The 14,376-nt window shown below is 48.5% G+C and overlaps 5 protein-coding genes across 5 annotated transcripts; 2 read left to right on the plus strand and 3 right to left on the minus strand.

Moving 5' to 3' along the window:
• Positions 1-994: 994 nt before the first annotated feature.
• On the minus strand, positions 995-2,547 carry PGRI_043690 (transcription initiation factor IIA large subunit; the record flags this gene model as incomplete). Its single annotated transcript, XM_040792082.1, has 4 exons — positions 995-1,034; positions 1,087-2,036; positions 2,277-2,378; positions 2,530-2,547. 4 exons carry the CDS (start codon positions 2,545-2,547, stop codon positions 995-997), a joined length of 1,110 nt encoding a protein of 369 aa, XP_040649138.1.
• Positions 2,548-3,218: 671 nt separating this feature from the next.
• On the minus strand, positions 3,219-5,072 carry PGRI_043700 (WD40 repeat domain-containing protein; the record flags this gene model as incomplete). The annotated part of the gene is made up of 1 exon (XM_040792083.1): positions 3,219-5,072. The coding sequence occupies one exon, from the start codon at positions 5,070-5,072 to the stop codon at positions 3,219-3,221; it is 1,854 nt and encodes a 617-aa protein (XP_040649139.1).
• Positions 5,073-5,616: 544 nt separating this feature from the next.
• PGRI_043710 (Kelch motif domain protein) lies at positions 5,617-7,839 on the plus strand (the record flags this gene model as incomplete). The annotated part of the gene is made up of 3 exons (XM_040792084.1): positions 5,617-5,803; positions 5,855-5,941; positions 6,008-7,839. The coding sequence occupies 3 exons, from the start codon at positions 5,617-5,619 to the stop codon at positions 7,837-7,839; spliced, it is 2,106 nt and encodes a 701-aa protein (XP_040649140.1).
• A 418-nt stretch (positions 7,840-8,257) lies between these two features.
• PGRI_043720 (Glycoside hydrolase, family 1) lies at positions 8,258-9,891 on the plus strand (the record flags this gene model as incomplete). Its single annotated transcript, XM_040792085.1, has 4 exons — positions 8,258-8,511; positions 8,575-9,047; positions 9,106-9,691; positions 9,753-9,891. 4 exons carry the CDS (start codon positions 8,258-8,260, stop codon positions 9,889-9,891), a joined length of 1,452 nt encoding a protein of 483 aa, XP_040649141.1.
• A 2,620-nt stretch (positions 9,892-12,511) lies between these two features.
• On the minus strand, positions 12,512-14,228 carry PGRI_043730 (putative MFS allantoate transporter; the record flags this gene model as incomplete). Its single annotated transcript, XM_040792086.1, has 4 exons — positions 12,512-13,551; positions 13,615-13,899; positions 13,954-13,984; positions 14,034-14,228. 4 exons carry the CDS (start codon positions 14,226-14,228, stop codon positions 12,512-12,514), a joined length of 1,551 nt encoding a protein of 516 aa, XP_040649142.1.
• Positions 14,229-14,376: the final 148 nt, after the last annotated feature.

The raw sequence follows: 14,376 nt of genomic DNA on the forward strand, positions 1-14,376 counted from the left end.
CAGTGTCTTCGCTCATGTGCCTCTCCCAACGACGGTCTCCCAACGACGACGGTCACTCGCCCGCAAGCTCCGAAAAGCATGGAGCACCTGGATCCAAATACCACCGAAAGTTGGCCAAATGGGATCTGGGTTTAACTGGAATGATATGCGAGGCACGAGGTTTCGGGGGTTGTTACGCTTCTCCTATCCTCTTTCACACCCAGTTGGTGTTCGCTTTTTCTTCCCTGCATCTCTTTTACCTAAGGATGGGACAGGGACTGGATCTGGGATCTGGAAATCTTAAAAGTGTGGTTTCTCGGCGTCGGATCATTGTAGATATGGATTTTTTTGGATACGATTTGGCTCTTTTTGCCTCTTGTCATTTATCTTCTTTTTTTCCTCTTGTCTTGCTATTTACTCATTTTTGACTTAATTTTCGGTTACATTTATCTGTTGTAGACCTGGGCTCTGGACTTAGACTTGGTAGGGGGCCTTTTCAGCACCTACTATCCCAATTGACGGCGTTTTTATCTAAACCTCTACGTGGATGGTTTACATACCTAGAAATTAAGCTTAGTGGAAGTCCACAGTTTGTTCAGAATCATAGTTCCATTTGTGCTTATTTGCAACTAGCAAACATTTCGGTCTTTCAATTGCAAAACCAACCTTGAAGGTATGGTAGTTAGCAAGATAGACAAGAAGAAAAACAAGAAAAGCAGAATCCCATCCTCACTTGTAAGCGCCGTGAGCCACTGGAAGCTCGAAATCAAAGAAAAAAAAAGAAAAGACCCTGTTGCTGACCATGGCGATATTTGGGTAGTGAGAATCATGAGAAATATTTCGCTTGTACAAACCGTTTCAAGAGCGTAACTGAAAAGATGTAGAGATTGGTTTTCGTTTGTGTCATGAGAGAGCACATGATGAGCAAAAAATTGTTACAGAACAAGGAAAAAGATGTCGTCAATGGCAACCCGAAGATAGGTTGAAGAAACATGGAGCGATGATGTCGTTTCGACTACCATTCGAATTCACCTTGGCCCTTGTGGAAGACGTATCTAGTAAGTAGGGTTAGCATATGCATAGTTCTGGCAGACTGGGATAGCTTACTCTTTGCCACCAGTGGTCAGGATGCCATCCTTCAAGGTGCACTTCCACTTGTTCTTCACCCGCTGGACCTTGTCGTATGTGCAAAGCATGACTTGTCCCTCCGATTCATCTGCGTCATGGTCATCAGCAACAAGGTCATCTGGATCATCCAGGTCCGAGTTGATGGCGTCTTCATCTTCCTCCTTAACACCATCTTCTCCTCCATCAAACTGGCCAGTGATGCGAGGGGCAGATGAAGTTGACTCGGTAGTGTTTTGGCTGAGGGGTGCGGTGAGAGCCGCACGGCGAGCGACCTTGGCAGAGGACTCATGCTCTCCCAAGGGACGAAGGAGACCTCCAGCCTCATACTGAGACATGCGCTGCTTGAGGTGCTCACGCAGAAGTCGGTCACCTTCCCCACTCTCGGCAGCTGCTCTGCGGCGGGCTACCTCTGCCTTCCAGTCGGCCATTGGGTCATCATTTCCACCATCGGTCTGTCCAGAACCGATGTGCGGGTAGCTCTGTTCCTGTTTGATTGGTGGCATTTGTCCGTGGGCATTGGGGTGCATCTGGGGATATCCTTGTCCAGCTTGGGCTTGGGCTTGCATTTGGTGGACCGAGTTAGCGGCTGCCGCGCCGTATTTCTGATGAAGCGCATTTGCAGCACGGTCGCGAGCCGACTGAGGGTTGAGACCATGTGGGGGCATGGGTGTGGTCATGTGCGGCATTACAGGTTGGCCATTAGATCCTGGCTCGGTCTTGATGCGAGGCCCACCCATGGGCATGGTGTGCGAGGGCGCAGCTTGGGGCATAGGTGGAGGAACATATTGCGGCTGGGGAGGGGGTTGTCGGGGAGCGTTTGAGGGAACAGTAGCCGTCGGGATGGGAACAGAGTGCTGCTGAGCAGGCTGGGGAGTAGGATCCCAGGGGAAATGAGCGACGTTCACAGAAGAAAGCTTGTGTTGCCAGGTCTGTAGATATAATAATTAGCCCAGGTTTCCAAGGTTGCATAATCAAGACAGAATCTTGGCGGTCTAAAACTGCCTAAGCGGGTAACAGCGGCACATATAAAGGGAAGACTCATAAGCCCGTGTTCCCCCATAAGCACCGCCTCCCGCACCACCTCGACCATCCCCGCTTTTGGGGAAATCATCCACACCAGACTTTCACAACACAAGACAGATATATAGATAAAAGGATATGGTACTAACCTCACGCAGATCATGCAGGGTCTGCTGATCGACACCGCTTTCCTCAAAGTCAACCTGGGAGGCATCGCAGACCTCCTGGATGACCTTCTCGAAGACCGCACCCTATGAAGCCATGTGTCAGTTCACATCTCGGATCAAAGAAAATTCAACTGGTTTCAAGGACTGGATGACACAGTTATGAGGGAAGAGCAAAGACTGTTGAAAGCGACGGCTGAGAATAGGCAGGGCTGCCGGAGAAGAAGCTAGGACTTACCACTTGCTGGTTGGACATGATTGCGGAGCAAGAAGACCGTGATGAGCTGGTGGATGATTATGTGAAGGGACTCGAGAGCAGGCAATATGATGACGGGGGAAGTGTACTAGGTGATGATAGCTTCACTAGTAAAGTGCTCCGTCGCAACTATCAAGTTGCCGAAGTGCTGGTCGATCAGCACACGAATGACGCAATATCAAGCAATTTGTGAATCTGTAGTCTGCACACAAATAGAAAAGAGAAGAAATAGCTTGAAAGACAGATGCAAGTGCAAATATCAGAGGGAAACGAGACGGTGAGTTTCCCGATGGGTTGGCGAAGGTGAAAGTCACGGCTCTGCGGTTGAAATCCCACTGTATCCCGGAGGCTTAGTCATCGACCAACCCACCCGTTTAAAGTAGGAGCTTAGAAGTAAATTGAGATAAAGAGAGGCAAGATACAGATGAAAGAGAAGATGGATAAGCAAAATGAATTAATGCAGCCGTAAGAATGGCATTTGGACAATTTGTACAGCCAGCTTACGGTAAAGTAAATACAGAGAACACCATCAGAACTCCGAAATCATCACCAAAAACAGAATCATTAACCATTACACCGAAAATAATGTCCCAGCCCATCAATGCTTTCAATATCACCATGAACCAGGGTATCCCAACGAGAAAAACAGGAGGAAATGTTGCAAAAGATGTCTAGCGGATGGTCATAGACTTGGTCATTTGAGCCTTGCTGCCGACACCTCCCTCACGAGCGGAGGAGGCACTGGTACCAGCCTTACGCTCAAAGATCTTCCAGAACTTCAAGCTCTCATCAGCGGCAGTGGTGGCCAGCATCTGTCCATCAGGGCTGATAGCACTGTGGAGGACACGGGTCTCGTGAGCAGGGATCTCAACATTGCGAACCAAAGTCGGGTAGCTCCAGATACTGAGAGAATTGTCGGGGAAGCCGCTAGAGCTGACGATCTCGCGGTAGTGATTGCTCCAACGCAGGGAAGTGACTTGGGAACCAGTGTCAATGCTGTTGGTACGGGCACCGGTGGTGGTGTTCCAAAAGTGAATGTGACGGTCGTAGGAACCACCACCAGTGGCAAGGAGATTGGATTGCCAAGGGCACCAACTCAGAGCCTTGACAGCAGCACGGTGGTTGGTTTTGGTGAATTTGGGGGCGCTTAGAGAACGAGCATCCCAGATGTTGACGAGATTGTCATTTCCGCCAGTGGCGAGCTGAGCGCCATCAGAGCGCCATTCGAGACCGCAGACCTCAGAGGTATGGGAGACCAGCTCAGCGATCTTGTGCTCTGCGATACGAACATCGTGGTTGTAGACAAGACCACTACGGGCTCCAGTGGAGAGAGTGTGCTTATTCCAGCCCATAACACCGACGCGGGAGTCGTGGCCGTACATGCTACGAAGCTTGGAACCTTCTTCAACATCCCAGATCTGGACCTCTCCGGTTCCCAAGCCAACACCAACGTAGGCACCGTCACCACTCCACTTCACGCTGCTCACGTATGTGTCGGGGGAAGTCTCCAAAAGGCAGTTGACAGAGCCAGACTCAGCAGACCAAACATAGACGTTTCGCTCCAGACCGATGGCGACCTGGTTGCCAGAGCTCCAGTCGAGCAAGTTGAGATAGTAGTCATCCAGGAGGCCCGGGGCATCCAAAACCCGTTCGGGTGCAGTTTGAACGCGGCGGCGGAACTGAGCAGCTGTAGATTTGGCAGGACGGAGGGGGCGGTTATATTGAGCACGAAGATCAATAGGCTTCGATGACTCGGGAGGGGGAGGTTTAAAGGCGAGAATTCGAGTGTTCATGTTCACCCCACAAGCTTCAGCTAGAGAGGATTTGTAGGCCACGGCATCCGGAGCCGGGCGAGTGTAGCTGGAAGGCTCATTGTCATCCAGACCCAAGTTGTCCAAAGCAGCAGTAAGGTCATCATCCGATCCACGTGCACCAATGTCAAAAGCGCTAGCTGCAGAGGCAAGGACTGATGATCCGTCACCTCCACCACTCTTAGGGCGTTGTTTCTCTTCTGGCTTTGCGGCCCCGGTAGTGGCTAAACCCTCACTTGCGGTCCGGTTGGGAATAAAACGATCAGCCGCATTATGAGGGATGCGCACAGTTGTCTTGCTGGCACGAGCACGGGGGGGGATCTCCCGGCGTACATGCTCCTTGGAAGGAGTGTTGGCTGTTGTCGCACTTGTACCGGTCAAAGTCCAGTCCGAGACACCGAGCTCCAAGTGCTTGGGTGACTTGCGGGTGCGGGTGCTGGCAATATTCGACTTGTTTGTCTTGGGAGAGTCACGGTGTGTGGTGCGGGCAGCTTTTGAAATTGACTTGGCGAAGTGGGCGGAGAGGTTTCCACCATATACTGACTTGACTTGACTGCGGCCAGCATCAGACTGGCGAGGAGGAGTGAAGGGTGACGAGTGGCCGCTTGCACGGGGATTGGGTGAAGGACTCAGAGGCATACGACCTCCAGCAGTCTTCGAGGAGAAGAGCCCATGGTGGCTCTTCACCGGAGTTGATACAGTAACAGAAGCCATAGTAATATATCAGAGTAGATGTAATGGGACCAACCCCAATAGAAGATGCAATACGAATCGATGCAGAGGCTAATGCAAGATTAACCAACAAAAAAGTATGCAGACAATTGAGGATATTGAAAAAAATGTAGAAGAAAAGGAAAGGGAGTTCAGGAGATCGAATAAATAGAAGGTAGCTATACTGAAAAGTATGAGGCTCTCCCCATAGCAACGGTTACCTCAGCTACATAATACGCTAACCCAAATCCGTACTAGCGTTAACATAATGCGCTTACCTTCTTTAGTGACGATCGCCTTGGCATTAAATTACACAATTGTCCTGATTCATGAACAAATAAGGTAAGAACCTACAATAATATCTTTCATATTGTCAAATGAAGGAAAATGTGGCCTATTGTATGGTTGTGGATCTAATTCAAAGATCCCTTTCACACTGGAATGGCACATCTCCTCTTTCCTCCCCCACCACGTTTTCAGTTCCACCAAGACCCACCACTTCACCCTGGGGATCTTCCGAGGCTCTCTAACGTTCTGTTGTACTCCTATGGCAATGCAGGACGCCTACCTGTTGCCTGCCAGTCAGTCTGGTCGCAGGACCAGTGCGGATTATCGACCGAGCATAAAAAAGGCTCAGGGCCATGTCCCCGCGTGCCTGGTTAATGCCTCAGTGACGTATTGCAGCCATGATCGCATTTATGCATTTGGGGGGTTTGACCAGTTTACCGATGAAGGTTACTCTCCTTATAACTCTGATCTTTAAAAATGGCACTAATAATTTCTAGTTTACAACCACGTGCTCCGGCTGGACCTGAAGACTTTGCGGTGGGAACTCGTTGACAACTACGGCGATATTCCCGGAGTTCGCATGGGTATTCTCCCTTCTCATTCGTCCATGTTTAGTGGCACCTTCTAACTAGAATTTTTATTTTTGATAGGACATACAGCGACATTGCATCAAGGGGATAAATTGATTGTCTTTGGAGGCGAAAATGAACACCGTGAATACCTCTCCGACGTCGTCATCCTTGATCTCAATACCTTCACCTGGGCGCTTCCCGAAATTCGTGGGTCGATCCCGCGCGGCCGAGCCCGCCACGCTGCGGTCATTCACGAAGACAAGCTTTTTATTGTGGGTGGAGTGACAGGTGTGGGAGGCGTGACAGGGGACAAGAACGTGATCTTGGACGACTTAACCTACTTGGATCTACAAACATGGACCTGGTCTCGGACATGGAGTTTCACTGCTCGTTTCGATCATACAGCTTGGGTTTGGGGCACACGACTGTGGATATTTGGTGGATTGGGTCCGAACATGGAACGAACGACTGATATCTGGTGGCTCGACCTCAAGGGATCTCCATCGCTGGCCGGAAACACTACTCCCCAAGGTAGCGTCAACTCCCTGGACGTCAATCTTTCGACGGCTCATCTTCCAGACTCTATATCTAGCAGCCCTCGCCAAATGTCTCCCCGCTCCGGAATCTACGCCGCTAATTCGGGCAGTGTGCAAGTACGTAATTTGGGTCGGCGCAAGCCAGTTGCGCCTGGTGCCATATCTTGTCTTAGGTTTGATTCTGGTCCCCATGTCCCCTCCCTATTTTCTGGAACTCATTTTCATTCATTTGCCTCTGGTGTCCTACTAGACCTAATTACGCCTTCGGAGACCGTACGGTCGCATGACTGTAACCTCTCGGCTCTCGACCTCAAATCCCTGCGCTGGCAACGGCTGGCTGATGGCCAAGAGATCTTCCGACCCGGCCATCGCTGGCATTACTGCACTGTCAATGACACCGGGACCAAAGCATGGCTCCTAGGATGTAGCCTTGATGTCGCGAATGTACCGGGAGGTAGTGACGAGAATCATATGAGTGAAGTCCTGACTCTTGACCTGGAGAAGTATGGCTTGCTAGGGAACGGTCTCTCGGCTGAACCTCCCGAACAAGGTGCACCTTGGCCATCTGATCAAATGGGCCCCTCTCAGTTTTCTGGGCTTGGAACCGATCTAGCCGCCGTTTTTGACCAACCCCCTGAGTCCGGAAGTGGTACGGACTTTGTCATCACTGCGATCCGTGACGATCATGACGGATCCGTATCGGAGGACATGGGCGACGCGCCGTCCGTCTCCCCAACCCCTGCTCAGCCGACCTTTGTGGAACAGAACGCCTGGACCTCGGAACCCATCCATGTGCACCGTATCATTCTGCAGCTTAGGTGGCCACATTTCAAGCGTCTGTACTCCGCCCAGATGGCTGAGTACCACACTAAGCGGATGCACATCCCCGAGCCGTATTCCGCCGTTCGCGCGTTTCTCTATTACCTTTACACGGATAGTATTGCTGGTCATCCAGAGTATTGCTCGAGTGTTATCGACGTGGCAGATATGCTTGTTATGGCCAATCTTTACGACATGCCGAGGCTTCGCCTCCTATGCGTCAATAGGCTAGGTCAAGAGCTCGATGTAGACAACGCGGCGATCGTTTGGGAGCGTGCCGGACGGACCAATGAGCATTGGTTGATGCGCCGGGCTGCGCAGTTTTGCCTGACATACTGGGGTCGCGTGGTACGAACAGACGGTTTCAAATCCCTCAGCCACCAGAGTCTGATCCAACTCTGCGAGGTGGTGGATACAGAAGGTCGGATCTTCGCAGGACCTGAATTGGAAATGGTCACATTTGGAACAGATCTAGGTGACCGAGACAAAAGTCGACGGCTATCTACTGATGAGATGTCCGAGGTTGAGGACGATGAAGGAATGGAGATGGCATGACACGAATGGGGCACGCATTATATTCCGGGGAGTTCTTGGCGGAGTATGTATGTATTAGGATTAGGTTGTTTTGTATTTACATTTTTTCAGCTCTGTAACAAGTTTTGAACATATCATTTTTATCCAATTATCTTTTCTACTTACTCCATACGTTCTATATAACCGGGCCGTTCAACCGTTGGCAGTTAGGCCATTCGTCATCAGCCGAGGTGGAGTAGCTGGAGCCTCTCGGGACATTTTCGACACGGACGCAACTCCGGATCGCGGAGGTCATTCCTGTCACGATAAGGAAGCTCTAGAAAAATGTTGTCTCACACTTGATTTCAACAAAATAAAAGAAATGCTGAAACTACTTAAATGTCAACGTATAGCTCGAATTCCAATTAGGTTTCTACAGCTATTATTTTGACATTTCACCATGGGATCCACTGAGCAATCCACTCTTCCTTCGGATTTCGTCTGGGGCTTTGCAACAGCTGCATACCAGATTGAGGGAGCAGTTAACGAAGATGGCCGTGCCCCGTCGATCTGGGATACATTCTGTAAGATCCCCGGCAAGATTGCCGGCGCTGCATCTGGAGATGTAGCATGCGACTCCTATCACCACACACGCGAGGATATCGCTTTGTTGAAAGAATGTCGTGCTCAGGCATACCGATTTTCCGTATCATGGTTCGTGTCTCTGTGCTTCGAGCTTCAATCTTGAGTTTGCTAACCTCAGGGCTAAAACTACAGGTCCCGCATTATCCCTCTCGGCGGCCGGAACGATCCAATCAACAAAAAGGGCATACAATTCTACCAGAAGTTCGTGGATGACCTGATTGAGGCGGGAATTACTCCCATGATTACCCTCTTCCACTGGGATCTGCCAGATGAGCTCGACAAGCGCTACGGCGGACCTCTCAACAAGGAGGAATTCGTTGCCGATTTCGCAAACTACGCACGCGTAGTATTCGAGGCATTTGGATCCAAGGTTAAATACTGGATTACCTTCAACGAACCTTGGTGTAGCAGTGTCCTTGGATACAACAATGGTTCCTTCGCCCCAGGCCACACAAGTGATCGCACCAAGAGCCCGGTGGGAGATAGTTCGACTGAGCCGTGGATTGTCGGCCACAGCTTGCTAGTTGCCCACGGAGCTGCGGTGAAGATTTACCGTGATGAATTCAAAGAACGGGATGGTGGTGAGATTGGCATTACGCTGAATGGTATGTCCTCATTCCCCCGGCAAAAGCATATAGAGCCTTTACTAATCAAATCAAATAGGTGACTGGGCTGAGCCCTGGGATCCTGAGAACCCAGCCGATGTGGAGGCCTGTGACCGCAAGATCGAGTTCGCCATCTCATGGTTCGCTGACCCGATCTACCACGGCAAATACCCAGACAGTATGATCAAGCAACTTGGCGACCGCTTGCCAAGCTGGACACCGGAGGACATTGCCCTTGTCAAAGGCAGCAATGACTTCTACGGCATGAACCACTACTGCGCGAACTTTATCCGCGCCAAGACAGGAGAGGCGGATATCAACGACGTCGCTGGTAACCTGGAGCTCCTGCTCGAAGACAAGAACGGCGTCAGTGTCGGGCCCCTCACACAATCGCCTTGGTTGCGACCATCTGCTATCGGATTCCGGAAGTTGCTCAAGTGGCTCAGTGAGCGGTACGGATACCCCAAGATCTACGTCACCGAGAACGGTACTAGTATCCTGGGCGAAAACGATATGCCGCTCGAGGAGTTGCTCAACGATGAGTTCCGCGCGCAGTATTTCCGGGATTACATTGGTGCTATGGCTGATGCCTATACCCATGACGGTGTCAATGTGCGGGCTTACATGGCTTGGAGTCTTCTAGAGTATGTTTGAACTTTGCTCCCTTGATGATTCTGGTATAACATCCGACTAACTTGTTTATAGCAACTTCGAATGGGCTGAGGGCTACGAGACCCGCTTCGGTGTTACTTTTGTCGACTATGAGAACGGCCAGAAGAGACTTCCAAAGAAAAGTGCCAAGGAGATTAGCCAGATCTTTGATCGGTTGATCGAGAAGGCTTAGATGGACGCGCTGATTGATATTTATACCGGTGGACCCCGGCAACTGCCATGATACCTGGATTGTACGAAGCTTTAAATGCACATGATATTTGATTTCCCTATACCGTGAGCACGTGTAATTCACTATGTAAAAACACAAACTCTGGGGTTGTGGGAGAAAGAAAAGCAGGGATGACTAGATCATGCGTTCCCCTTGTATGGCCAGTTGGGAGGTCTCCATAGAGTCCATGTAAATAGCTGTATAGCATAAAGACCCTTATTATCAGAATCCTGTCACTCCCTACTCACTTTTCTTTCATAAATCATGATGCCACTTGGCCATTGTTGCACCTGCAGGGCATGTTTGCCTTTGTTCAGGCTACACTACAAACAGGTCATAGCTGAATACCTACTAGTATATATATGAAGCCAGCCGCCCGCCTTTTCCAAAGATTCTACATATCTCTCTCTGCTGTATATCATATATTATCAAAATTTGCCCGGGAATATGTTGTGTTTATGGGACACTGATTATGTCCAGAGCAGGTATCCCGTCATTCTAAATTGACTTTTATTCAATAGCTAATCCATCACAGAGAGGATATATCTAAACAAAGTGACATAGGCCCCCAGGTAGGCCTATCATTGTGAGGGTCACATATGTGGTATTTTGCGCTGCCGAGGGAATATATACCACGCTTCTAGGTTCATATGAAGAAAACCTGAAAAGTTGGCCGAGTATCATGAGGCATGCCCATATGCTGTTTCTATCTACATCTCTACCGCTTCGACATATCAGTCAGCTTGTGCTTATTCTGCTTTTCAAGAGAAATTGGGCTTGGGCTATGGTTGTAATAAAAAGCTGGATATAAATGTTCAATCTGCTCTGTTTATACCTCTTTTAAACAGTAGTTACTTTTTTAACATAAATACAATATTAATAACCTCTACCTAGCTATGTAGGTAATACACTGACTTCAATGCTACGGAGTCTTGTGGTAACTGCCCAGCGTGTTCCTGGATGGACCTAAGCTCGGTCGTTTATTTCGATGATATAGCTCCCATGGAGGTTTGGCTTACATCCATCTGTTAAGCTTACATTATATCAGATATGGATCAAAGCTAATCGATTGTAAAGTTCTGAGGTCACAAGCAACATTTGAACCATTGCTATATACTTCCAAAAAGGGTAATATTGATGCCTCAGGACTAGAAACATGTTTGAGGGATATGATATCTGCCTAAGGATTCACCTATCCCCTGAAATATTTCCTGATATTCTGAATATATCCTTCATTCTCTCAGTTAGATATAATCAACCTTCACTTGTAAATTAGGAGCCACATACCCAATGTGAATTCTGATACCCGGGAGCTAAGTAAATCCGTCTCCGAATGAGATATCTTCTCCATCCTGGAGCTACAATCTACTCACATTTAAATTGAATCAAAAACAATATGGATATATCTCAAATCTCCAAGCAGCTATTGCCGGAACCCAAAAGATTTCCAGACTGCTGCTTGGGCATCTCCAGCACTTTGATAACCTATCTTGCTTCACTCCTCCCCAAAAAACCCAAATTCACACTCTCAGTCGGCAGCGGATCTGGTCTCCTGGAAGGTCTCATCGTGCACCACGACAAAAATGTGTCCGTTGAAGGCGTTGAGGTGGATTCATCTATTAATCGGTACATCGCCGAAGAAGATATGAATACCGTGGGTGGAGGTTGGGGCCTTTGGCCTCCCGCCCAACAGGCTGCTGCGTGGATGTTTGTCTACCCACGCGATCCGAAACTTATCACTAAATATATTGATACCTATGGTGATCAAAATGTTGATTTCATTGTCTGGCTTGGGCCGAGGGTCGATTGGCCAGATTACGAGCCGCGCTTCTGTCAATCTCCATTCTCCGAGTTGAGTTTTCCAGATCATATTGGACTAACACCATATGAGACTGTGGTTGTTGCTAGAAGACCATGTTGATATGAAGTCATTCCACATTGTGGCTTTGAAGATCATCTTACACACTGCATTAGAGGGGTTTTCTGTTTTGTAATTTAGTTATGACCTTTTCTCCCTATTTGTCTTCTGCTATTACGATGTTATTTACTAACAATTCATACATACCATATTTGCTTGTTTTGTTGTCTTATAGACTAGGTTACTCTATAGGCCGGCAATTAGTGACATTTACCCAATGTAGATGGAGGCAACCCTTTACAAGTTCTATATATATTTGTAATCGTTCGCCCCTGCCCTTGTGGGACAATGTCCTGGTCAAATTCCTATACTGACATTCGATGGCCAAGACAAGTTCTGATTTGGTTGTCTCACACCCATTGTCACTAATTAACTCTCAAAAAGACGCAAGCTCAATGCTATGTCAGGAATAGTTGGCCGTATAAGCGGCATTGTGATATCTTTTGAGTGGTATCTTTAGCATCAGATATCATTATGTTTACTTGCCTTGTCAGTTCTATAGCTCAACAGCAAAACATGCGGAAAAAGGCTTTGTGAAATGGAACTTTTCAAATATATCCTTTGCAATACTATTAGATACCTCTACTGTTAGACCGCCAATGGCAATAGGCTAGCTGTCTCTCAAAATAATTCATATATCAAATTTAAAGCGCGAGCTTAAGCCTAAAGCGCATACCTAAAATGCTTGGACTCCCTATCCGTCATATCCTTAAAGCCATCCAAGATACCCTGAGCAGTAATATCCTCCGATGTCTCATCACTACCACCTGCAACCATTGCAGCATCCCTCCTTGCATTCTCCCACCTCATCGACACATATGCCGCACAAGCAAGAACAATGATGCCCGCATAGCAAATAAGCAGGCCCAGCAGACCCGAGTAATACCGCGGGGACTCATTAGCAAAGAAGATATTCGCTCCGGCAACATTACCGGCCGCATACAGCGAGAACCAAAGACCATTAGCGACAGCACGCTTCGTGTGGCCGGCAACATTGGTGGCAAGTAGATTCCATGAAATAATAACGGGGGCACCAACAATATACTGCAGCCAGGTACATCCGACTAAAGTCCAGGGGTGGTCAAGGCTGGTGAAGCGGATACCCAAAAGACCAGCGAAGGGGATCAGACAGACGACTCCGAGAACGATGCAACGGGCATCTTTTACATATGTAGCAATGATACCGCAGATTGGAACGACCACCGCTTCGATGGCACCTGTGGGTAGTTGCAGGAGTGTAGTGTAGATCTCGCTGAAACCAAAGCCTTTGATCAATGCTGATGCGAAATTCGATGAGCCGCCGTTGATCACACCGCAGGCGATGCCGACTCCTGCGTAGCAGAGGACTCTGAAATCGTAGAGAATCTCCAGTGCCTGGCGTGGTTTGATTTCTTTAGTCTTCACGCCGATCATGTTTTCAGCGACCCGCTGCACGGCGACCACGCGCTGTCGGTGGGTCAGGAAGCGGGCAGAGCTGGGCGAGTCGGGCATGAGCCAGAGGAAGAGACAGGCGCAGACGAAGTTGAGTAGTCCAATTGTTAAGAAAATTAACTGCCAGCTGCGGAGTGCGGTGTTGTGTGAGTGGCCAAGGCCGAATCCTAGTAGTGCTCCTACCATCGTGGCCATGCCGTTTGCGCTGAGCCAGACAGCCATGCGTAGCGGTTGTTCGGATCGCTTATAGAACATTGATGTAAGGTTCATCACTAGATAGGAAATGAGTATGTTAGCGCTTTTCATGTCTGTAGTTTGTGATATGGGTTACTCACTGCACGGACTGATTCCAGCTTCTGCCATGCCCAAAAGAAATCTTAATACTAGCATTCCTGCATAGTTCTTTGCTCCAACATGAGCGATAACGAGTACACTCCAGATGAAAAGCATACCACCCATATATTTCGCGATTGGCAGTCGCTGGATCAGGAGATTGGCTGGGAGGGCCCAGAAGAGATAACCAAAATTGAAGATAGCGGCAACCCATGAATATCGTTGACCTTCTAGTCCGAGGTCTGGGATCAAGGAGTATGCCGATGCATAATTAAGTGATAGTTTGTCTAGACAGGTGTGTTAGTTATAGAGTAATGGGGAAATGAATCAATTTTGCATACCAAGGAATTGAATAACATATGTCAGATAGAGCTATGTCACTGTCAGAACTAGCACTCAAAGTATCAGAGTCATAACTCACCATGGGCATAATCCTCCAGTCGATAATCTTCAGCACCTCGGCGCCCTCAATCTCCAGTTCCTCGGCAGTCAACTGCTCTGCCTCCAGATATAGATTTGCTCCAATATCATGAGTCTCACCGAGTGCAACATGTGCAGCATCCTTTTCTGTGGACTGATCCACTTTAGTATTGGGGTCTTTAGTACTGGAGTTCATTATGAGCGGGGTGTACAAGTTAGACAGAACTGGGATACATCCCCCCCAGGGTTATATATGAAACTGGGGTAGATATCACATCCTATCAGCGCCAAGAAGATAATCGCCTGTTATTTTCTTTATCAACTTATCTTTTGATCAAAAACAA

Source organism: Penicillium griseofulvum, assembly GCF_001561935.1.
Source record: "Penicillium griseofulvum strain PG3 chromosome Unknown contig_90, whole genome shotgun sequence".
NCBI classification, from domain to species: domain Eukaryota; kingdom Fungi; phylum Ascomycota; class Eurotiomycetes; order Eurotiales; family Aspergillaceae; genus Penicillium; species Penicillium griseofulvum.